General features: G+C 46.7%; 1 protein-coding gene across 1 annotated transcript in view; it reads left to right on the forward strand.

Moving 5' to 3' along the window:
- LOC141085677 (uncharacterized) overlaps positions 1–16,894 on the forward strand; it is a 39,097-nt gene extending 22,203 nt beyond the window's left edge. The window contains exon 4 of the mRNA XM_073571253.1: positions 16,685–16,894. Within this exon, the coding sequence (XP_073427354.1) occupies positions 16,685–16,894 (210 nt within the window). The remainder of the gene's footprint in view (positions 1–16,684) is intronic.
- The last annotated feature ends 7,654 nt before the right edge of the window (positions 16,895–24,548 follow it).

Here is a 24,548-nt window from a genome sequence, read left to right on the forward strand (position 1 = left end):
TATCTGTTGTAGACTACTACTGATTTTGTGGGAATGTGGACAGAGCAGGAAACATTGCCGGACACACATCAGGGGATCAGCTGACGTTACTGAACCCCAGTAACACAGGGACAAGTGTTTATTGTGCAGATGGCACTTCTGAGCAGCAACTAGCGGTGTTGGAGGCCAGGGTAAATACTAGAGACAGAGTGGAGCCAGAGGCCTAATTGGAGCAAGTTTGAAATCAGTAGTAGTGTGAATGTGGAGGCAGCAGGAGACTTTGCCAGACACACAACAGGGGAGCAGCTGGCATTACTGAACCCCACTAGCACTGGAGCATGTGTTTTTCTCTGTGCAGATGGCACGTATGAGCAGCAACTGGTGGTGTTGGAGCCCAGGTTCAATCAGGGTTTAGGCTGAGGCCTAATTGGAGGAAGTTTTATATCTGATGTAGTTTGAATGTGGAGGCAGCAGGAGACTTTGCTGGACACACAGCAGGGGAGCAGCTGGCGTTACTGAACCCCACTAACACTGGAGTATGTGTTTTTCTCTGTGCAGACGGCACGTCTGAGCAGCAACTGGTGGTGTTGGAGCCCAGGTTCAATCAGGGTTTATGCTGAGGCCTAATTGGAGCAAGTTTTATATCTGATGTAGCTTAAATGTGGAGGAAGCAGGAGACTTTTCCGGACACACAGCAGGGGAGCAGCTGGCGTTACTGAACCCCACTAACACTGGAGCATGTTTTTTTCTCTGTGCAGGAGGCACGTCTGAGCAGCAACTGGCGGTGTTGGAGCCCAGGTTCAATCAGGGTTTAGGCTGAGGCCTAATTGGAGGAAGTTTTATATCTGATGTAGTTTGAATGTGGAGGCAGCAGGAGACTTTGCCAGACACACAGCAGGGGAGCAGCTGGCGTTACTGAACCCCACTAACACTTGAGCATGTGTTTTTCTCTGTGCAGACGGCACTTCTGAGCAACAACTGGCGGTGTTGGAGCCCAGGGTCATTCATGGAGTAGGCTAAGGCCGAATTGGAGCAAGATTAATATCTGATGTTGGGATGAATGTGGAGGCAGCATGAGACTTTGCCGGACACACAGCAGGGGAGCAGCTGGCGTTACTGAAGCTCACTAACACAGGAGCTAGTGATTTTCTCTGTGCAGACGGCACTTCTGAGCAACAACTGGCGGTGTTGGAGCCCAGGGTCATTCATGGAGCAGGCTAAGGCCGAATTGGAGCAAGTTTAATATCTGATGTTGGGATGAATGTGGAGGCAGCAGGAGACATTGCCGGACACACAGCAGGGGAGCAGCTGGCGTTACTGAACCCCACTAACACAGGAGCTAGTGTTTTTCTCTGTGCAGACGGCACTTCTGAGCAACAACTGGCGGTGTTAGAGCCCAGGGATTACAGTTCAGGTGGTAGAAACATGAACACAACAGGAGACCTGGATACTGTTGCCAACCAATTATTTATTCTGGAAGAGGACTGGTAAATTCCGGCGAGATCCAGGCCTTGTTCATTTTCAGAAAAGTAAACCGGTCAACGTTATCGGAGGATAGTCGCGTGCGACAGTCTGTTAGTACACCACCTGCTGCACTAAAGACACGTTCCGATAATACACTAGCAGCAGGGCAAGCAAGCACCTCCAATGCATACTGGCTAAGCTCTGGCCATGTATCCAGCTTAGAGACCCAAAACTTGAAGGGGGAAGAGCCGTCTTGGAGTACACTGAGAGGGCAAGACATGTAGTCTGTCAGCATCTGACAGAAACGTTGTGTCCTGCTGACTGGAGACGTCTGTGATGGTGTAGACATTTGTGGCGGGCACACAAAACTTTGCCACATTTGGGCCATACTGGTCTTGCCTTGTGCTGAGGCACTGCCTCTGCTTCCTCTTTGTGCAGAGCTTCCTCCACTGCCTCGACGCACAGAGCTGCTTTGTAAAGCACTAGCAGCACTTCTCTTGGGTGGAATGGAGAACATGATGGAATGCACCAGTGTGTCTTGGTACTCCCGCATTTTACGCTCCCGTTTCAACGGTGTTATGAGGCTTTGTAAGTTGTCCCGGTAGCGAGGATCTAGGAGGGTGCACACCCAATAATCAGCCGTGATGAGAATGTGGGCGATGTGGCGGTCGTTTCTCAGGCACTGCAGCATGAAATCAACCATGTGCTGCAGACTCCCAACTGCCCAAGAAACGCTGTCCTCTGCTTGAGGCGTCATCTCTGCCTGCTCTGCATCACCCCACCCTCGCTCTACATACTAACTACTAGAGCATTGTGTACCTCCCTCCTCTGGAGAGATATCTTCCTCCTCCATTGACTCCTCCTCCTCCTCACAAAGTGTCCCCTGCCTTGGCCTTTGTGAGGAACTATGTTGCGCAGACTGTCCAGAAGCAGATGGCATTTGTGACTCCTCATCCTCCACCTCTTCCAAAACCTCCTCCCTTAGTGCTTGCAGTGTTTTTTGAAGCAGGCAGATAAGGGGGACAGTCATGCTGACTAGTGCATCATCTGCACTCGCCATCTGCGTGGAATCATCGAAGGCACGCAAAACGAGGCAGATGTCCTTCATAGAGGCCCACTCAGTGGTGCTGAAGTGTGACCGGCGCACAGTGCAACTTGTTTGCGCCTGATGCAGCTGGTACTCCATTACTGCTGCCTGCTGCTCACACAACCGCTCCAACATATGTAACGTTGAATTCCACCTGGTGGGTAGGTCACATATGATGCGATGTTCCGGAAGGCAGAGTCGGCGCTGCAGAGCTGCAATGCGCGATCTTGCCATGCTGGAATGCCGCAAGTGAGCGCACTCTATGTGGACCTTGTGCAGCAGTGCATCAAGATCCAGATAGTCCCTCAGAAAGCTCTGCACGACCAAGTTGAGCACATGTGCCAGACATGGGATGTGACTGAGGTTGCCTAGGCCCAGCGCTGCCACCAGATTTCGGCCATTGTCACACACTACCAAGCTTGGCTCGAGATTCACTGGCACAAACCACACGTCGCTGTCCTGCTTGATGGCATTCCATAGCTCCCGCGCTGTGTGGCTTCGATACCCCAAAGAAATTAATTTCAGTACGGCCTGTTGACGCTTGTCCACGGCTGTGCTCATATCGGGTAAGCGTTCACGGGTCCATGTGGAGGTAGACCGTGACGGCTCCTGCAGCGCTGATTCTGAGGAACTGGAGTATGAGGAGGAGTCAATGTGTACAGACTGGATTCCTGCAATCATTGGAGTTGGCAGAACACGCACAGCACCACTATTAAGATCTGTACCCGGCTCCACAACATTGACCCAATGGGCAGTGAGGGAAAGGTATCGTCCCTGTCCATGGCTACTGGTCCACACAACGGTTGTCAGGTGGACCTTGCTACTGACGGCGTTTAGTGGCGCATGTTTAATTTTTCCCTCCACATGCTTTTGCAGGGCAGGGATGGCTTGCCTGCTGAAATAAAAGCGGCTGGGCACGGTGTATTGTGGGACTGCCAATGCCATGAAGTTACAGAAGGTGTCAGTCTCCACCAGCCTGAATGAGAGCATTTTGAAGGGCCAGTAGTTTTGCAATGCCAGTATTCAGAGCCTGTGCTCGGGGATGGTTTGCCGAGTATGGCCACCTTTTCTCCCATGCCTGTGCTACAGATGGCTGTAGAGTGGCCTGGGAGTGTGAGGAAGGCAAGGAACGTGGTGCTGTGGGTGGAATGTCACTGGGTCTCTGGACAACAGTGTCAGAGGTTCTTCCATGGCTATCCTATGAGGAAGCCGAACCAGCTGTGTGTGACCTGGAGGAAGAGGCTACAACACGAGCTGAAGAAGTGGTAGGTGGTGCTGTAGGTTGGCCTACGTCTTCAGTGTGTCTTTGTAACTCCACCACGTGCTTGGTCCGCACATTTTTCCACATATTTGTGGTATTGAGGTTGCTGACACTTTTCACTTTTTTGACTTTATGATTACACAGCTTGCATTTGACAAAGCAAATGTCATCTGCAACTGTGTCAAAAAAGGACCACGCACTGCAAGTCCTGGGAGCGCCCGTTTTGGGTTTTGGAAGAGGAATGCTCCTAACGGGTGCCGAAGTGGAGGCTACAGGCAACCAAGTCTGCCCCCTTCCTCTCCCTCCTGTTTTGGCCGCTCGGGGAATCTCTTCCTCAGGGCTGCTCCCACCACCTTCCTGTTCCTCACGCCATGATGGGTCAAGGACCTCATCATCTACACTCCCCTCTTCAAACACTTGCTTCTCCTGGGTAGTCTCGCCAGCACAGTATGCACCAGAAAGTGGCACCTGAGTCTCATCATCTGATGCGTACTGAGGTGTGCTGACCATAGGCACTGGCCCACCCGCCTCTTCAGATTCAGAGGGACAAAGCAGTTGCGCATCACTGCATACTCCCTCTTATTCACATTCTAGAATGCTGCTTGGCTGGCCCCCTGTTTCCAAGCCAAGAGATTCAGAGAACAGAAGTAGAGATCGCTCCTGTCCAGGGCTCTCTGACTGCTTGGGCAATTGGGCAGGTGGTGAAGAGACAGATGGTTGCTCTTCAGTGCTCTGGCCCTGAGAGGATGTGGAAATAATTGAAGTTGATGCATTAGCTGCCATCCATCCAACAACGGCTTCAATTTGTTCATCCCGCAGCAGTGGGGTACGGCGAGGTCCTACAAAGCTGCGCATAAAGGACTGTTGCCTGGTAAAACTAGGGGATGCTGAGTCACTGGAAGAAAAGAGACCACAAAATCAAAACGTGTGTAAAACAAGGCCCACCTAGCCTGTCTAGGATTCAAGCATTTGGCCGACTCCAGGTAAATCAAATTCTTGTGGTCAGTAAGGACCACGACTTGATGTTTAGCTCCCTTCAACCAATGTCTCCACTCCTCAAATACCCATTTCATGGCTAACAGTTCCCGATTCCCCACATCATAGTTACGTTCAGATGGGGAGAACTTTCGGGAAAAGAAAGCACAGGGATTCATCTTAGATGTTACCGGATCTTTTGGGACAAAACAGCTCCTGCACCAATCTCAGAAGCGTCCACCTCTACCTGAAACGGGAGTGAGACATCAGGTTGCCGCAAAACCGGAGCAGAAGTGAACCTTCGCTTCAACTCCTGAAAGGAAGAAACAGCCTCCGGAGACCAATTCAGCACATCAGCACCCTTCTTAGTCAAATCAGTCAATGGTTTGGCAACACCAGAAAAATTAGCTATAAATTTACGATAAAAATTAGCAAAACCCAAAAACTTCTGGAGGGCCTTCAAAGAAGTGGGCTGAACCCAATCATAAATGGCCTGTACCTTGGCTGGGTCCATTTCAATAGTTGACGGAGACAAAATAAATCCCAAAAATGAAATCCTGTGTACCCCAAAAAGGCATTTCGATCCCTTGACATACAGGGAATTCTCCCTCAAATTCCGGAACACAGTCCGAACATGTTCCACATGAGAGTCCCAATCCTTGGAAAAGATCAAAATATCATCCAGATAGATGATCAAAAATTTATCCACAAAGTCTCGGAAAATATCATTCTTGAAGCACTGGAAGACAGAAGGGGCATTAGTGAGCCCAAAAGGCATCACCAGGTACTCAAAATGTCCCTCTGGAGTATTAAACGCCGTCTTCCATTCATCCCCATGCTTAATGCGAATAAGATTATACGCCCCCCTGAGGTCAAGCTTGGTAAACCAGCAAGCACCTTTAACTCTAGAGAATAGATCAGAAATCAGGGGTAACGGATACTGATATTTAACAGTAATTTTGTTGAGGGAACGATAGTCAATACAAGGCCTTAATGAGCCATCCTTCTTGGCCACAAAAAAAACCACCACCTAAGGGTGAAGAGGATGGTCTAATATGACCCTTCTCCAATGACTCCTTAATATAGGATCGCATAGCCTCGTGCTCGGGTACAGATAAATTGAAAAGTCAACCCTTGGGAAATTTACACCCAGGGCTCAGCTCAATTGCACAGTCATAACTCCTATGAGGAGGCAAAGACGCAGACTCATTTTCACTAAATACATCATAAAAATCAGTCAAATAGTCAGGAACATCATGCGACTGGGGAGAGGTGGAGAAAACAGGAGTGTCACTAAGGGCACACCGACAACCCCAAGTCACGACAGACACGGATTTCCAATCCAAAACTGGATTATGGATTTGTAACCAGGGAAACCCCAGAACAATGGTATCATGCAGATTATGCAACACCAAAAATCTGCAATTTTCTTGATGATCTGGGGCGACCCGCATTACCACCTGGGTCCAAAACTGAGGTTTATTCTTCGCCAAAGGAGTAGCATCAATACCCCTCAAAGGGATAGGCATCCGCAGAGGTGTCATAGGAAATCCACAATGTTTAGCCAAGTCCATCAGGTTCAGAGCTGCTCCCGAATCCATGAAAGCCTTAGCGGAAAATGTGGACAGGGAGCAGATCAGAGTAATTGCCAGAAGAAACTTAGGTTGAACACCACCCACAGCAAATGTGTGTGCAAAACGTTTCTGTCGTTTAGGGCAGACAGAAATAATATGCGAGGCATCTCCACAGAAAAAACACTGCTTATTACGCCTTCTGAACTCCTGACGTTGCGCCCTAGACAAAACTCTATCACATTGCATAGGTTCAGACATTTGTTCAACAGGTGGCAACACCTCTCGTGCAGTTTTGCGTTCGCGCAAACGCCGATCAACCTGAATGGCTAATGACATAGAATCGTCAAGACCAGAGGGAACAGGAAATCCCACCATAGTATCTTTTACGGTTTCTGGCAAACCCTTCCGAAAGAGAGCTGCCAAGGCACCATCATTCCAAGTAGTAAGGACTGCCCATTTTCGGAATTTTTGACAGTACAACTCTGCAGAATCCTGACCCTGACTCAATGCCAACAGGGCCTTTTCAGCCTGATCAATAGCATTAGGTTCATCATACAACAGCCCTAAGGCTTGAAAAAATGCGTTCACATTAGCTAGAATAGGATCATCAGGTTTCAAAGAAAACGCCCAATCCTGAGGATCGCCGCGCAGCAAAGAGATGACAATTTTAACCTGCTGTGCGGAGAACCCTGGTGAGTTAGGTTTCAAGGCAAAAAATAATTTACAATTATTTTTAAAGTTAAAAAATTTAGACCGATCCCCAAAAAAAAAAACATCAGGAGTAGGGATCTTTGGTTCAGCAACATGTGAATGAGCAAGATAGGCGGAAATTCCCCGCACTTCAGCAGTGAGCTGCTCCACACGATCAGACAATTGCTTCATCTCCACTGAGAAGAAAAAAAAAATTCCCCCTACGGCCTCAAAGACATAGAGGAAAAAATATACAAAAAAAAAATTCTGACACTTTTTTTTTTTTTTTACAATTCTCTCCTGCAATTGAGTACCCTAGAATCTGCGGTATGGCTGGTGATTCTGTTATGAATGAGTCACTGAAGGAGGAACAAACAAAAATACAAGCTAAGTCCAGATAACCGGAGAGGTTGGTAGCTATCGGATTGCAGACCCCTGATCCTATTCACACAACTAACAGTAGCCGTGGGGGGTTCCTACGGTGCCCTAGACCCCTCGTTCACAGCCGGAGAACTAAATAAGCCTAAAGAAAGAAAGGGGAAATCTAAGCTGCCCCAGAGCAGACCCCAAAGCAATAGACAGCCCCCAACATGTATTGTCGGTGAAAAGCAGATGAAAACACAAACACAGACAGAAAGACAGGTTGAGCAAACGATGGGGCCCAACTAACTAAATAGGAAAGGACAGAAAAGATGCTGGCTGCAATCCGCAAAAATTCTGCCAAAATAATGTCCAACACGTCTGATAAGAAAAAGGCCCTGAAGTCACTAGACTTCAAAATCACTATATCAGCACTAAGGTATATTCTGAAGACTGAGCAAAAGATCATCTTGACCAGAGACAAAAATGGAGCTCAGCCTGTACCAACAAGGACAGGCAGAACCAAACACTAAGTAAACAGACAATATCTCATGGAAAAATAAGAGAGCAAATACTTAGCTTCCAGAAGACAGGTACTGAACTGGTTTGCAAGAGCTCAGAGCAGAAAGGATCACCAGCACCCCTGTAGGGCGTCGGCTGCCTTATATCCACTCAGTGATTCCGGGTGTCCAATCAGGCTCCACCTGTTCAGAAGACAGGTTCTTCCCAACCCAATCAATTTCACTACCTCTCTTCACCAGCAGAGGGAGTTCATCAGACATCAACAGTGAAGGGGAAAATGAACTCACAACATAACAGGATGTGCCCACACTTCTGAGGATTCCTCATTGGCTGAATCAAATCAAACTGGCTCATAGCATGGGAACTTCCGATTCCAGTATTCGATATGCAAAAAGCATCGGAACTCAGTATCGGAATTCTGATACCGCGAATATCGGCCGATACCCGATATTTGCGGTATCGGAATGCTCAACACTATTGGTGACACTTTTAGACCTATGCTACAAGAACTTTCAATCTCTTCTTTCAGAGGCAGAGAGGTGTACAAAAATGTTGCTGTACCAGAGGGCCCTTGTAGCGGAATTACCTAAAAAATTCCCATGTGAGAACGCTGTCAACAGACGTTAGTTTGTTGTACAACCAAGGAGTCCAAGCGAGATAGAGAGAAGTACAATCCATCTCAGGCAGGGGAACAATGGCAAAGTTCTTGGACAGTTTTCTCAGATCCTCTCATCGGGCTGGCACAGAGGCAAGGGGTGCTGGCACAAGAAGTTCAATGTTTGGGAAGATGCTGAGGGAGTACCTTGCAGATCGTACAAACATCCTCTGGGATTCCTCTGTGCCTTTTAATTATTTGTTATCCAAGCTGGACACTTGGCATGACCTGGCTCTCTACGCCTTGGAGGTCCTGGCCTGTTCTGCTACGAGTTTTTAGTGCGATTGGTGGAATTACAACAGATAAGCGCATCTGCCTGTCCACTGACAATGATGACAGGTTGACTTTTATAAAAATGAACAAGGGCTGGATTGGGCAAGACTTCTATACACCACCAAATGAAAACAGCAAAACATAAACTCAAATACATTGTCTTTTTTGTGGAGGTGTATTCTCATTCACCTCTTCACAACCACACATGGGTATCCACTTCCTGATTTGGCCTGTTTGGTGTTATCGTCCTCCTTATCCTCATCCTCATCATTGTCATGATCCAGGTTGGATATGACAGAGAAAATGCACAAGTAACCTTTTTTTTCAGTGAGCTGTTTGCTCAGGGTTGGTTTTTGCCCCCGGTGGCCATTAGGATTATTGCACTGTGGTGTCTTTTGTTCTAAATTTTCCCCACGGTGGTAGTGAGCGTCATTGCACTGTTTCTTTAGTTTTGTGCACGTAATTATAAAACAGGTGTGATAGCTCTATAAAAGAGTGTCAGGTGTGGTAATCACAGTTGGTGATAGTCCTCAGTTACAAGTAAGCCTGGGTGAAGGATGGAGCTGAAGGAGAGTCCCGGGCAGCTCAGTGAGAGTCCTGGAGTGGCAGCTTTGGTATCTGCGAGGAGTGCTGGCATGGCTTGGTGGAGTTGCAGCTATGGTGTCAGCAAGGAGTTCTTGCATGGCTTGGTGGAATGGCAGCTATGGTGTAGAGCTGCACTCATGATGCTGGACTCTTTTGCTGGAAAGCTGGACTCATATGCTGGACTCTGTTTCTGGACAGCTGCAGGCAGGTGTGGACTCTGTTTGCTCCAAGGCTGCACTATGGTGTTGGATCCGGTCGGAGGAAAAGATGCACGCAGGTGGTGGGCTCTGTTGCTGGGAGTGTACAGAGCAAAGCTAAGTGGTGTTTCCCTGTTTTGTCTCTTTTCCTTATGTGTGTTTTAGTGCAGTGGTGGGATTAGTTTCTGCACCGTCCACTTCACTAATGAGGGTTTAGGTGCAGGGCAAGCTAGTGTTTAAAGGTATCCTGAGAGGTGCCCGGTGCGGAACCGGCCTAGGGATCGTTAGGGGTGTAGAGACACTGACTCAGGGGAGTGCAGGAGGTCTCCACTTCCCCGTTCCCTATCGCAGGGCCACCTGTTGTGAGTTCATTTTCCCCTTCACCGTTGATGTCTGATGAACTCCCTCTGCTGGTGAAGAGAGGTAGTGAAATTGATTGGGTTGAGAAGAACCTGTCATCTGAACAGGTGGAGCCTGATTGGACACCCGGAATCACTGAGTGGATATAAGGCAGCCGACGCCCTACAGGGGTGCTGGTGATCCTTTCTGCTCTGAGCTCTTGCAACCAGTTAGTCCTGTCTACTGAAAGCTAAGTTTTTGCTCTCTTATTTTTCCATGAGATTTTGTCTGTTTGCTTCGTGTTTTGTGTTTAGCCTGCCTTTGTTGGGACGGGCTGATGTTATGAATGAGTCACCGTAGGAGGCAAAAGCAGAAATACAAGCTAAGTCCAGAAAACCAGAGAAGTTGGCAACTATCAGATTGCAGACCCCTGAACCTATCAACACAGCCAGCAGTAGCCGTGGAGGGTTCCTACGATGCCCTAGACCCCTCGATCACAGCCGGAGAAATACATAGGCCTAAAGAAAGAAAGGGGAAATCTAAACTGCCCCAGAGCAGACCCCAAAGCAATAGGCAGCCCCCAACATATAATGACGGTGAAGCAAGATGAAAATACTAACACAGACAGAAAGATAGACTGAGCAAAGACGGGGCCCCAAAACTACCTAGCTAGGAAAGGACAGGAAGGCTGCTGTCTGCAATCTGCCAAAACCCTATCAAAGACATAAGCCAACCAGCTGATATGAAAAAGGCCCTGAAGCAGCTAGGCTTCAAAAACTGAATCAGCACTCAGGTATTTTCAGAAGACAGAGCTAAATGAATTCAGCACACCCCAGCAGGGAATGGCAGAAATCCAGAAAAACAAAGCAAAAACAAAGTCAAAGCACAAAAGCAAAAGGCCGAGCAGCAAACTTAGCTTTGGAGGAGCAGGAATTCAGACTGGTCTCCAAGGATCCCACAGAGAAGTCACCCGCAGGGCAGAAGGGCGTCGGCAGCCTTATATCCAGTCCGTAACTCCACTCAGCCAGTCACAATCATCAGCCTCAGGTGTTTGACAATCAGGCTCACTACCTTTCTTTACCAGAAGAGGGAGTTCTTCGGGCCTCAGTAATGAAGGGGAAAATGAACTCACAACAGGCTGAGCTCCATTTTTGTCTCTGATCAGTTTATCTCTTTGCTCTGTTTTCAGAATATACCTGAGTGCTGATATAGTGATTTTGAAGTCTAGCGACTTCAGGGCCTTTTTCCCTATCAGACGGTTGGGACATTTTTGGTAGGGTTTTTTGCGGATTGCAGCCAGCATCTTTTCTGTCCTTTCCTATTTAGTTAGTTGGGCCCCATCGTTTGCTCAACCTGTCTTTCTGTCTGTGTTTGTGTTTTCAACTGCTTTTCACCGACAATACATGTTGGGGGCTGTCTATTGCTTTGGGGTCTGCTCTGGGGCAGTTTAGACTTCCCCTTTCTTTCTTTAGGCTTATTTAGTTCTCCGGCTGTGAACGAGGGGTCTAGGGCACCGTAGGAACCCCCCACGGCTACTGTTAGTTGTGGTGAATAGGATCAGGAGTCTGCAATCCGATAGCTACCAACCTCACCGGATTTCTGGACTTAGCTTGTATTTTTGTTTTTCCTCCTTCGGTGACTCATTCATAACAGCCACCATTGTTATTGCTACCCAGGTTTTCCCTTTTATTGTTTAAATTCACCTTACTGGAGGTGGGGCTTCCAGACATACGTGTATTTCCGAAATTCGCCTGTTGTAGGCAGCGTATCCAGCTGCACGTTTTATTATTTAAATTCGCCCAACTGGAGGCGGTGTATCCAGGGTCATGCGTGTCATCTTAATCCGCCCTGCTGGAGGCGCTGTGTCCAGCCACGCATGACCGTGACATTATCACCAAGCGTGATTACCACACCTGACACTCTTTTATAGAGCAATCACACCTGTTTTATAATTACGTGCACAAAACTAAAGAAACAGAGTGCAATGACGCTCACTACCACCGGGGGGGCACATTTAGAACAAAAGACACCACAGTGCAATAATCCTAATGGCCACTGGGGGCAAAAACCAACCCTGAGCAAACAGCTCACAGAAAAAAAGGTTGTGCATTTTCTCTGGAAGCATGCCAAAAGTTTAAAAAAAAGTTCAAATCACTTCCCTTTCACCCCAATCAAAATAAAGCAATAAAAAAAAAATCAAACCTACACGTATTTGGTATTTCCGCATTCAGAATTGCCCGATCTATCATTAAAAAAAGAATTAACCTGATCACTAAACGGCGTAGTGATAAAAAAAATCAAAACACCAGAATTACGTTTTTTTGGTTGTCGCGACATTGCATTAAAATGCAATAACGGGCAATCAAAGGAATGTATCTGCACAAAAGTGGCATCAATAAAAACGTCAGCTCGGCATGCAAAAATTAAGCCCGCACTAAACCCGAGATCACGAAAAATGGAGATGCTACAGGTCTTGGAAATTTTTTTTTTTTAGCAAATTTTGGAATTTTTTTTCACCACTTAGATAAAAGAGAACCTAGACATCTTTGGTGTGTGTAAACTCATAATGACCTGGAGAATCATAGTGGCAGGTCAGTTTTAGCATTTAGTGAACATAGCAAAAAAGCCAAACAAAAAACAAGTGTGGGATAGCACTTTTTTTTGCAATTTCACTGCACTTGGAATTTTTTTTCCTGTTTTTGAGTACATGACATGGTAAAACCAATGGTGTTGTTCAAGCGTACAACTCATCCCGCAAAAAATAAGCCCTCACACGGCCATATTGAAGGAAAGCTAAAAAGTTATGGCTCTGCAAAGAAGAAGAGCAAAAAAACGAAAACGAAAAATTGAAAAAAATATCCAGTCATGAAGGGGTTAAAACCCTTACATGATACAGACTTTTGGAGCACATATTTGTGTTCAGTATATCAAAATCTATAAGATACAATAACATTTTCTCAAGGGACAAGAACTTCCCTGAAATTTGTTGCGCAGTGGAATCAGGATTGGGTTACCTACTTACCTCTAGCTAAATTTGCAGTAAATAATCATCATGGTTCTACTGGTAAGTCATCGTTCTTCTGGGTGTACAGGGTTCATCCTTAGTTCAGCTCATTTAATAGGAATCATTCTTCTGGAATACCTGAAGAAGAACAGTATTCATCATCAATTACGTCTGTGTGGCAAGGGGATATTGATATTGATAATTTGAGGAAGATGTAGTCCAAATATAAGAGTATGGCTGATCGGAGATGTTTAGTGGGTCAGGACCTGTGTGTAGGTGACTTGGTGTGGCTGTCTTCTAGGAACATTAAGCTGAAGTTTCCCTCTTGGAACCTGGGTCCCAGGTTCATTGGTCCTTATAAGATTGTGGCCGTCATCAATTCCACCTTGCTTTGCTACTCACTTTTAGGATCCATAAAGTGTTTCATTGATCTCTACTCAAAAAATCCTCCGAGGCTGATCTGGTCTTTTCACGTGGCACATCCTGATAAACCCAGTTCTGAGGTTCCGAAGGTTCCTGGTAGGAGGAAGGGCACTGTCACAGGTTTACCGCAGCAGAGAGGAGTTAAAAGACCGTAGTGTCTGATTTCTCATACTCCTGCACTGTTTAGACTCACTTCACCTTCATATTAAATGGTGTAAATTTCTTTTAGCAGTGCAGGGGTTAATCTGCTCAGTTGAAAGCTCATGGAGCCTTAAGGCTCTCATTTGTGCACTGTTAGTCACTCCCATCTTCTTTATAATCTGGGCCCTGGCAAGCACTCATTGTCAGAGCAGCTTATGCTGCATGGCTAGAGGTTGTTGGTGGTTGTTATTGGAGAAGCCGCTTGGTGGATTTATCTGTGACTGTTACTTGGTTTTGAGTGTGTGATAATGTACTTTATTTTCCTATTTTGGTTTATCCCCATCCTCCACTCCCCGGTGTTTACCTCTTTTGTATGTGGGAGAATATTTGTATGTTTGGTATTTTCCGTTTCCCCTGTTCATATTACCTTGTTAGTCTGGTTGGTGTATTACGGTACACTACTGTCCCCTCCTCCCTGGTTGCAGGAAGGGTACAGACTGAGGGCAGATTCAGGAGATAAGGCAAGGTACTTGGCCTTGGTGTTTTCACCTTTAGAAGTAATCCAGGGAGCAGGGCAAACTAGGGCCCCCTAGCCTTAAGAATAAGGAAAGAGCCACTGGTTCCGGGACACCCAACAACAGAGTCGTGATATTGTCCTCAATGAACACTAAGTTGAAGGTTCCCTTTTGGAAATTGGGTCCCATGTTCATCGGTCCTTATAAGATTGTGGCCATTGTCAATCCTGTAGCACTCCCACCTTTAGGATTCATAATGTATTTCATCGATCTCTACTCAAACAATACATTGTGTCCTCTGTACCAACACTGCTGCCACCATCTCCAGTCATTGTGGATGGAAATTTAGAATTTCAAATAGCTAAGATTGTCGATTCTCGCTTAGTTTGTCGGTCACTGGAAGGGTTACAGTCCTGAAGAGAGGATGTGGGTACCAGTATCTGATGTCCATGTGGCCAGGTTGATCTGGTCTTTTTATGTGACACACCCTGATAAACCCCAATTTGAGGTTCTGGAGGTCCCTCTTAGAAGGTCGGGGGTACTGTCACAGGTTTACAACAACAGGGAGGAGCCAGAAGACAACAGTGTCCGATTTCTACTATTCCTCCACTGACTAGAGGCACTTCACCTTAATATTAAATGGTGAAAGTTTCTTTTAGCAGAGCTGGGATTAGTCTGCTCAGTTCAGAGCTCCTGGAAGCTTTCCTGTATTAAGGTTCTCAGCTGTTCACTGTCAGCCTGTCATGATCCAGCGTGGATCTGACAGTTTAAATGGATAAGTTGAACTTTTTTCCTTTGGCTAGGTGCCAAAGTGGGTTGATTGCCCCCGGTGGCCATTAGAATTATTACACGTGGTGTCGTTCATTCTAAGTTTCCCCGATGGTGGTGAGCGGTAGCGCACCTTAGTTTTAGGGTTAATGTGCATGCAATTACAAATCAGGTGTTAGGCTCTATAAAAGGGAGCCAGGTGGGTTCAATCACTGTTGGTGATATTGATTGTGTGTTAGTCATTCACAAGGAAGCCTGGGTGAAAGAAGGAGCTGAACATGAGTCCTGCGCAGCCCAGCCGGAGGGGACAAGTGGCAGCTAGGTGGTCAGCAAGAAGGGCTGGCATGGCGTGGTGGAGTCACAGTTTATGGTGTTGGCAGGAAGTGCTTGCATGGCTTGGTGGAGTGACGACTATGGAGAGAGTTGCACTCAGCATGCGGGACTTCGTTGCTGAGAGCTGGACTCAAGCATGCTTGACTTTTTGGGCAGGAGCTGAACTCATCTTTGGGACACTGTTACTGGACTTCTGCAATTGGTGGTGGACTGTGCTCCAAGGCTGCACTATGGTAAAGGATCCAGTTATGGTGATGGATCCGGGTGGAGGAGAAGATGCACACAGGTGGTGGGCCCTGTTGCTAGGAGCGTACGCAACAGAGCAAAGCTAAGTGGTGTTTCCCCTGTTTTGTCATCTTTCCTCATGTGTGTTTTAGTGCAGTGGTGGGATTAGTTTCCGCACCGACCAATTCCATAGTGAGGGTTTAGGTCAGGGCAAGCTAGGGTTTTTAGGTTCCTGCTGCGTGCCCGGTGCGGAACCGGCATAGGGTACGTTAGGAGTGCAGGGACACTGGCTCAGGGGAGTACAGGAGGTCTCCATTTCCCTATTCCCTATTGCAGGGCCCACCATTGTTAATGTTACCCAGGTTCCCCCTTTATTATTTAAATTCGCCTTACTGGAGGCGGGGTTTTCAGACTTGTATATACGGGTAATGTCTAAATTCGCCAGTTGGAGGCGGTGTATCCAGCTGCACGCGTTTATTATTTAAATTCGCCCACTGGAGGCGGTGTATCCAGGGTCACGTGCGTCACATGGGTTCGCCTTGCGGTACTCACTGCGTCCAGACACACGTGACACAGCCACTCCCATCTCCTATATAATCTGGACCTTGGCAAGCACTCATTGCCAGTGCTAGTTTATGCTGCATGGTTAGGAGATGGTGGTTTGTGGTTGTTGTTTGAGAAGACATTTGGATTTATCTGAAACTGTGGCTAGTTTTGGGGTGTGTGTGCTAATACTCTTCTTCTCCTAATTTGTTTTTCCCCATCCTCCACTCCTCGGTGTATACCTCTGTTGTTTGCATTAGTATATTTGTATGATTGGTATTTTTTGTTACCCCTGATCGTATTACCTGTTAGTCTGGTTGGTGTACAGTACTACGGTACACTACTATTCCCCTCTTCTCTGGACAGAGGAAGGGTAAAGACTGAGGTCAGATTCAGGAGCTTAGGCAAGGTATGCTGCCCCGGGGTCAGAGGAAATCAACATTAGAAAAAATCCATGAAGCAGGACAAGCTATTAGGGACAGGAAAGGATCCGCCGGACAGCAGAGTTGTGACACTCAGTATCCAGGAGTCCTTCTCTTTCAACCTGCTCCCCCTTCTCCATTATGTCAGCTCGGAGCCTGGTAATCACCAGGTAAGGCTTTCTAAGTAATCCACCAGGAGTAGAGGAGCTTCTAATTTCAGAGCAATTGTCTGAAATATGTTCTGCTTATAGCAAATATTCTGCAAATGATTTCTGAAATGAATATTTTGCTATCAGCAGAGAAACATCCAATCTATTCCTATGGGACAACTGTTCTCTCTATTTACTAGGACTTCTTACTGCTTCTCCTGTCTCTGATTACTCAGCACTCGTGCTCCCCATACGGAAAATATGAGCTTCCCCTCCCATCCACAAATCAACACCGGTTATGTGGAAAGGCTTTGATAAAGCTGGAGGATAGAAGTGATTATCTCCATATAACATCCCATGTCAAGGGTAACAATGCCGAGTTTGAAGGAATGGGAGTCACAGAGGAGTGACATAGAAGAGTCACACAGAGGACAATCAGAGAAGTCATAGAACAAGCACACAGAAGAGTCATATAAGGGTCACATGGAGGAGTCATAAAGGAGACACACAGGAGATTCAAAGAAGAGTCGTGCAGAGAAGTCAAAGAAGAGTCATATAGAAGGGTAATACAGAAGAGTCGTAAAAGGGTCTAACACATGACAATCAGAGAAGTCATAGAACAAGCAAACAGAGGAGTCATAGAAGAGTCACACAGAGGACAATCAGAGAAGTCATAGAACAAGCACATAGAGGAGTCATATAAGGGTCACATGGAGGAGTCATAAAGGAGACACACAGGAGAGTCAAAGAAGAGTCGTGCAGAGAAGTCAAAGAAAAGTCATATAGAAGGGTAATACAGAAGAGTCATAAAAGGATCTAACACATGACCATCAGAGAAGTCATAGAACAAGCACACAGAGGAGTCATAGAAGAGTCACACAGAGGACAATCAGAGAAGTCATAGAACAAGCACACAGAGGAGTCATACAAGGGTCACATGGACGAGTCATAAAGGAGACACACAGGAGAGTCAAAGAAGAGTCGTGCAGAGACGTCAAAGAAGAGTCATATAGAAGGGTAATACAGAAGAGTCATAAAAGGGTCTAACACATGACCATCAGAGAAGTCATAGAACAAACACACAGAGGAGTCATAGAAGAGTCACACAGAGAAGTCATAGAGGAGTCAGAGATAGAAGTCAAAGAAGAGTCATATAGAATGGTAAAACAGAAGAGTGATAGAATTCTCACAAAGACGAGTCATAAAGGAGTCACACAGAGAACCATCAGAGAGGTCATAGAAAATCCACACAGAGGAGTCAAAGAAGAGTCACACAGAGTAGTCATAAAGGAGTCACACATGGGAGTCAAAGAAGAGTCATACAAAGGAGTCATAGAACAAGAACACAGAGGAGTCATAGAAGGGTCACACAGAGGAGTCAGAGGGGTGACACTCGGGGTCATAGAAAAAGCCCACAGAGGAGTCATAGAAGGATCACATAGAGGAGTCATAGAAGGGTCTGACAGAGGAGTCATAGAAGGGTCTGACAGAGGAGTCATAGAAGGGTCTGACAGAAGAGTCATAGAAGGGTCTCACATGGGAGTCAAATAAGAGTCATACAGAGGAGTCATAGAACAAGCACATAGAGCAGTCATAGAAGGGTCACACAGGGGAGTCAGAACAAGCACACAGAGGAATCATAGAAGGGAGGGGAGTCATAGAGCAAGCACACAGAGGAGTCATAAAGGAATCAGACAGAGAAGTCAAAGAAGAGTCATATAGAAGGATAATACAGAAGAGTCATAGAAGAGTCACACAGAGAAGTCATAGAAGAAGAACACAGAGGAGTCATAGAAGGACCATAGAAGAGCGACATATAGCAATCATAAAGTAGTCACATGAAGGAGTCAAAAAAATCATACAGAGGGGTAATACAGAAGAGTTAAAGAAGGGTCACACAGAAGGGTAAAACAAGAGTCATAGAAGGGTCACACAGAGGAGTCATAGAGAAGAATCATGCAGAGAAGTCATAGAACAAGCACACAGAGAAGTCAATGAAGGTTCACTCAGAGGAGTTATAGAAGGGTCACACAGAGGAGTCATAGAAGGGTCTCACAGAGGAGTCATAGAAGGGTCTCACAGAGGAGTCATAGAAGGGTCTCACAGAGGAATCATAGAAGAGTCACACAGAGAAGTCATAAAGGAGTCACAAGGAGGAGTCATAGAAGGGTCTCTTAGAGGAGACACACAAGGGTCTCACAGAGGAGTCATAGAAGGGTCACACGGAGGGGTCCTAGAAGGGCCTGCCAGAGGAGTCATAAAGGAGTCAAACAGAGAAGAAGAGTTAAAGAAGAGTCATAGAGGGGTAATACAGAGAGTCACAGAGGAGGGACAGCAATATCAGAGAAAAGATACAGAGGAGTCCCAGAGAAGAGTCACAGAGAAGAGGAATATAAGTGTCACAGAGAACAGTCACATAGAGTAGTCAGAGAAGTTACATAGAGGAGTCACACAGAGGAGTCAAACACAGGAGTCACACAGAGGAGTCAAGGAAGAGTTACACAGAGGAGTCACAGAAGAGTCACTTAGAGGAGTCACATAGTAGAGGAGTCACTTAGAGGAGTCACATAGAAGAGGAGTCACCTAGAGGAGTAACACAGAGGAGTCACACAGAGGAGTCAGAGAAGAGTCACATAGAGGAGTCACTGAGAGAAGTCACACAGAGGTTTCAAACAGAGGAGTCAGAGAAGAGTCACACAGAGGAGTAAGAGAAGAGTCACATAGAGGAGTCAGAGAAGAGTTACACAGAGGAGTCACACAGAGGAGTCAGGGAAGAGTTACACAGAGGAGTCAGACACGAGTCGCATAGAGGAGTCACCTAGAGGAGTCACACAGAGAAGTCTGAGGAGTCACATAGAGGAGTCACCTAAAGGAGTCACACAGAGGATTCAGAAGAGTCACATAGAGGATTCACATAGAGAAGTCACTGAGAGAAGTCACACAGAGGAGACAGAGAAGAGTCACACAGAGGAGTCAGAAGAGTCACATAGAGGAGTCAGAAGAGTCACATAGAGGAGTCACTCAGAGGAGTTAGAGGAGTCTGGTGAGATCTCTGTTGTGTCACAAAACTTGTGACTCAGCAGCGATCTCGCTAGCAAGATCACTATGTGTGACAGGGCCCTAATAGTACTCCGTCCTCATCCTGGGGGACACATAGCGACCCTCGTATATGACACCGGTCACTGCCTCACAGTAGTCACAGAGAGGAGTCAAAGAGGTGTTACACAGGGGGAGTAACACAGAGGAGTTAAAGAAGAGTCATATAGAGGGGTAATACAGAGAGTCATAGAAGAGTCACACAGAGGAGGGACAGCAATATCAGAGAAAAGACACAGAGGAGTCCCACAGAAGAGTAAAAGAGAAGAGAAAAATAAGTGTCACAGAGAAAAGTCACAAAGAGGAGTCAAAGAAGAAACACAGAGGAGTTACCTAGAGGAGTCACACAGAGGAGTTAGGGAAGAGTCACACAGAGGAGTCAGAGTAAAGTCACATAGAGGAGTCACCTAGAGGAGTCACCAAGAGGAGTCAGAGAATAGTCACATAGAGGAGTCACTGAGAGGAGTCACACAGAGGAGTCAGAGAAGAGTCACATAGGAGAATCACATAGAGAAGTCACCTGGAGGAGTCACACAGAGGAGTCAGAGAAGTGTCACATAGAGAAGTCACACAGAGGAGTCAGAGAGTCGTCACATAGAGGAGTCACAGAGAGGAGTCAGAGAAGAGTCACATAGAGGAGTCAAACAGAGGAGTCAGAGAAGAGTCACATAGAGCAGTCACACAGAGGAGTCACATAGATGAGTCAGAGAAGTGTTACACGAGGGAGTGACACAGAGGAGTTACAGAAGAGTCATATAGAGGGGTTATACAGAGTCATAGAATAGTCACACAGAGGAGGGACAGTGAAGGATTTAAAAGGAGTGACAGAAAAGAGTGATACAAGAGTCACATAAACATAGTCACAGTACTTCTCACATCCACACCAAAGAGTACAGGAGCAGCAAGCTGAGGTATGAGCAAATAAAAAAGGGCCAAAAAGGAGTCACAGAGGAGAGGTCTACAAAAAGGAGACTCAGAGGAGTTGCCGCATTTCACAAATGGGGACACTGGGGAAGAGCAAACAAAAGGGTCAGCCGAAAGGAGTCATATTGGGAAGTCACAATAAGGTCAGAGAAGAATGCTGTACAAAAGAGTTACATACAGGGGAAGTTTCTGGATCATTTGTGGTAAGGGACCGGCTGCTATCTTGGAATGTCTCAGATTTATTCTTATTTCAGAACAATTCCAATACAGACTCCTGAAAAACACAAGATTTCCTTTTAACCTTGCAGTCCTCATGGCACCTGCCCTGCCTGACCCAGCTATCTGTGTGTAAGGGATGGTGAGGCTCCATTGGGCGTCTCTGGGGAGCTGGAGTGGAGATCAATCTCTCAGTGTTTTGTGAAGTTGGAAGGACACCTTGAAAACATCCCTTTTGCTAAAAAGAATAAAGAGAAACAGATTTTTCCTTCTGTTCCATTTTGAAGAACTAAACATATATCCAACAGCAGGAGTGAATGTGAACAGGGAGTGTATTACAATTCATCTGCATTTACTTCTCCAACCACTCAGGACAAGCAAATAGTGGTACGTAATCATCTGAGAGGTCTCACAAGTCGTCTTCCCTTTCGTCAGCTACTACTTGTAATCATGGACTAAATCAGAGCTGCAGAGCAAGTATGAGGTTAGCATCTATTGGACCATGGTCAGGTTAAGTATAATACTTAAAAAAGCTCCTTATGACCTAGTCAGTCCAGGTGTAGACCTATCTGTCATTGTGACGTGGTAAGTCCAGGTGTAGGACTATCAATCATTGTGACATGGTCAGTCCAGGTGTAGTCCTATTAGTAATTGTGACACTGGTCAGTCCAGGTGTAGGCCTATTAGTCATTGTGAAGTGGTCAGTCAGGTGTATGCCTATCAGTCATTGTGACGTCAGTCCAGGTGTAGGTCTCTCAGTCATTGTGACATGGTCAATCAAGGTGTAGGTCTATTAGTCAATGTGACGTGGTCAGTCCAGGTGTAAGTGGGTCGCCCTCCCAGGGCTGTGGGGTACTCGGTATCGGGCCGGTCTCTCAGAGGGGAATGTCACAGCAGCGGTGACCCGATCCGCGGCCCTGGGTGCCCATGTAAAAGGGATGAAGTGATGGAATAAAGTTTATGAGTGAATGATTCGTGACACCACCTGTGGTGTTCGGCAATGAAGATGTTAAGCCGACGCTGCGGACAGATCCCCTGGGACAGATGGTGTGGTGCAGCTATGATGTTGTGGCCCTCCACAGGTAGGGCAGTAATCCCAGGGCAGTGAGGATAGGTGTTGAGGAAGAGGGTGCAGTGCCTGGCACAGGGATGAAGCAGTGCTGACGGGGTTGCAGGAAGAAGGCAAGGACACAACAGGGTGCAGTTTATTTACCTTTACTTTGCTTGGCAAATGCAGTCCAGGGTCCAGATTACAGATGGCACTGGAGCTGGCTAGCCTGGAAGCAACTTAGGAATCTCTCTATGCAGATGGGTTGTGTAGTCTCCTTCCTAGCGCTTATTTTTATGTACTTGCAGTACTGTGTTACACTGAAGTTCCACTTGCTTATTCTCTTTAGAACTCCCTCGTATGGCAGACAGCTGTAGCCTTCCTCTTCTGGCTCACACGTCGCTGTTGAGCCTCCGAGTCTTATGTGGGAATAGAGCATTTACAGCTTCCTATTCCTCCGGTTTCTGTTGCAAGACCATCAGTGTCCGTACAGCCTTGGAGACCGGGCTCCAGATCATGCGCTATAGCTGGGAATGAGCCTGAACTCTCTGCTCAGTCTCCCAGCTCTTCTCCTCCACGTCCACACATGTTGCCCTCCTCACTCGAACCCCTTCTCTCCCCTTCTGGCCCCCAGAGAGTAGCTTCTCCTCCAGGTTTGGTTCAGAGCTCCCTCTGCTGACCTGGAATGGAAAACTGTGTTGTGCGTTGTGGTTAACTGCCAGAGAGATCCTTTATTGCTTCCAAGCATGACATCACACTCCCTAGGAGGAAGGCAATGCCATTGTGGCTACCATACTCCTTGGGGTGCCACATTCCCCCCTAGTGCAATTTAGTACTCCCGGCCTGAAGAGAAAACATGTAAACATATAAACAATTATAAATATAACAAGACTTCAAAAAAAAGAAAAATACAAAAACCAAAGCTCAAAAATAGTCCTGATGACGATTAGTCTAAGCGTCAATGTCCATGGTCCAATTCCTGAGCAAGTTGGCAAACTATTTACAAGAAGAGTTTTGATCACACATAGTTCTGTGGTCCAACTGTCCATTGAAACAAAAGAAAATATCCAAAAAGTCTTGCAGAGTCTCTGTAGGCACAAAACTTGGAACGTTGCATACTTACAGATTAACATTTACAAAACTTATCTATATGCAGAACCTTAGGGGTGGAATACCTTGGGTATTACGGACAGACCTACGTAGCACTGGTGTGGGTAAACTAGGTAGTAACCATCTGCGAACTCTTAGACTCACCATGGGCATGATAGATTCACCACTGAAAGGGCAAAGGTTCTCTGGCTCCACTGCTGGTGTAACATCCGCTACCTGAACTTCCTGATTTTCAGAGTTCGCTTGAGTCTCTGCTACTTCAGTTGCAGTAGGCTGGGGAAAAATTAGGACAGGAACTACGACGACTTGATCCATTCTTGTCCAACTTTCAGGGAATTCTCCGAGTACAGTGCTGACCTTTTCTTCTTCTATGGGTTGAATGTTGTTCTTCCATCCTTTCCTTTAGCTGGTCAGGGCACAGTTTCAGATGATCCCTCGATACAGCTGATGAGGTTTCTCCTAGATCCTTACTGATAAGGCACACTTTGGTGTTGTCAAAGTTTGATGGTAGGACGGTGGAGGGTTCAGCTTCCCATTGGTCATCCAATTTATGCATCCTCCTTTTCCTCTTTAGGACTTGTTCTCCTGGTGACAAGGGAACTGCAGGTGCATGTTGATTGTAGTTCTTTTCCAGTTTTTGTCTCGCCTGAGCTAGACTCTTTTCTACACACTCTTGTACTCTACGGTACTGCTGCTGCATTCTGTATCCCAGTCAGCGTCGGGTGACGTCACCTCAGGTGTAAGAACTCCCATATCCAAATCAATAGTCAGCTTACCAGGCCTCGCTCTCATTAGGTAGGCTGGAGTGCAGTTGGTGGAATTCACAGGAATGTGATTGTAAAGGTCGACCAGATCTAGCAACTTCTCTGGCCACAGATTCTTCTCTTCCAAAGGCAAGGTCTTCAGTAGGTCGATCACCACTTGATTCATCTTTTCACACATGCCATTGGTCTGTGGATGGTACGGTGTTGTCCTGATCTTCTTGCAACCGTACAAGTTACAGAATTCCTGGAACACTTCTGCCTCAAAAGCTGGACCTTGATCTGTAAGCACTCGCTCGGGATATCCGTGTGGTCGACAAAAGTGCTGTTGGAATGCTCTGGCTGCTGTCCTGGCTGTTTGTTCCTTGACAGACATGACTACCAGAAATCTCGAGTAGTGGTCAACGATGGTAAGAGCATAAATGTAGCCTGAATGACTTGGGACCAGCTTCACATGGTCCAGGGCGACCAACTCAAGTGGTTGTTTGGTTATTATTGGCTGCAAAGGAGCTCGCTGGCTGTTATGGTCCTTCCTGTGCAGGTTGCATTATCCACACTCCCGGCACCAATTTTCAGTGGCCTTCCTCATACCAGCCCAGTAGAATCTCTCCCGGAGCAAGGCCTCCAACTTCTTCCATCAGAAGTGTCCAGCTCCATTGTGGTATGCTTCCAAAACCATTGATGCCTCCCTCTTTGGGACTACCACTTGCCAGACCAACTCATGAGTGCGGGCATTGATACTCCTCCGGCACAGCTTCCCCTCATAGAAGAACAGCCAGCCTCTTTCCTTCCACAACTGCTGGGTTTCTTCAGGAGCATCTGGATCTGGGTGTGAGTCAGCTTGTGACAGTAGCTCCTTTACCAGGCTGACTGCGGGGTCGCTATCCTGCGTTTCTGCCCAGTCATGAT

Source organism: Dendrobates tinctorius, unplaced genomic scaffold (genome assembly GCF_039654945.1).
Source record: "Dendrobates tinctorius isolate UK_male_01 unplaced genomic scaffold, ASM3965494v1 ptg000028l, whole genome shotgun sequence".
Classification (NCBI taxonomy): domain Eukaryota; kingdom Metazoa; phylum Chordata; class Amphibia; order Anura; family Dendrobatidae; genus Dendrobates; species Dendrobates tinctorius.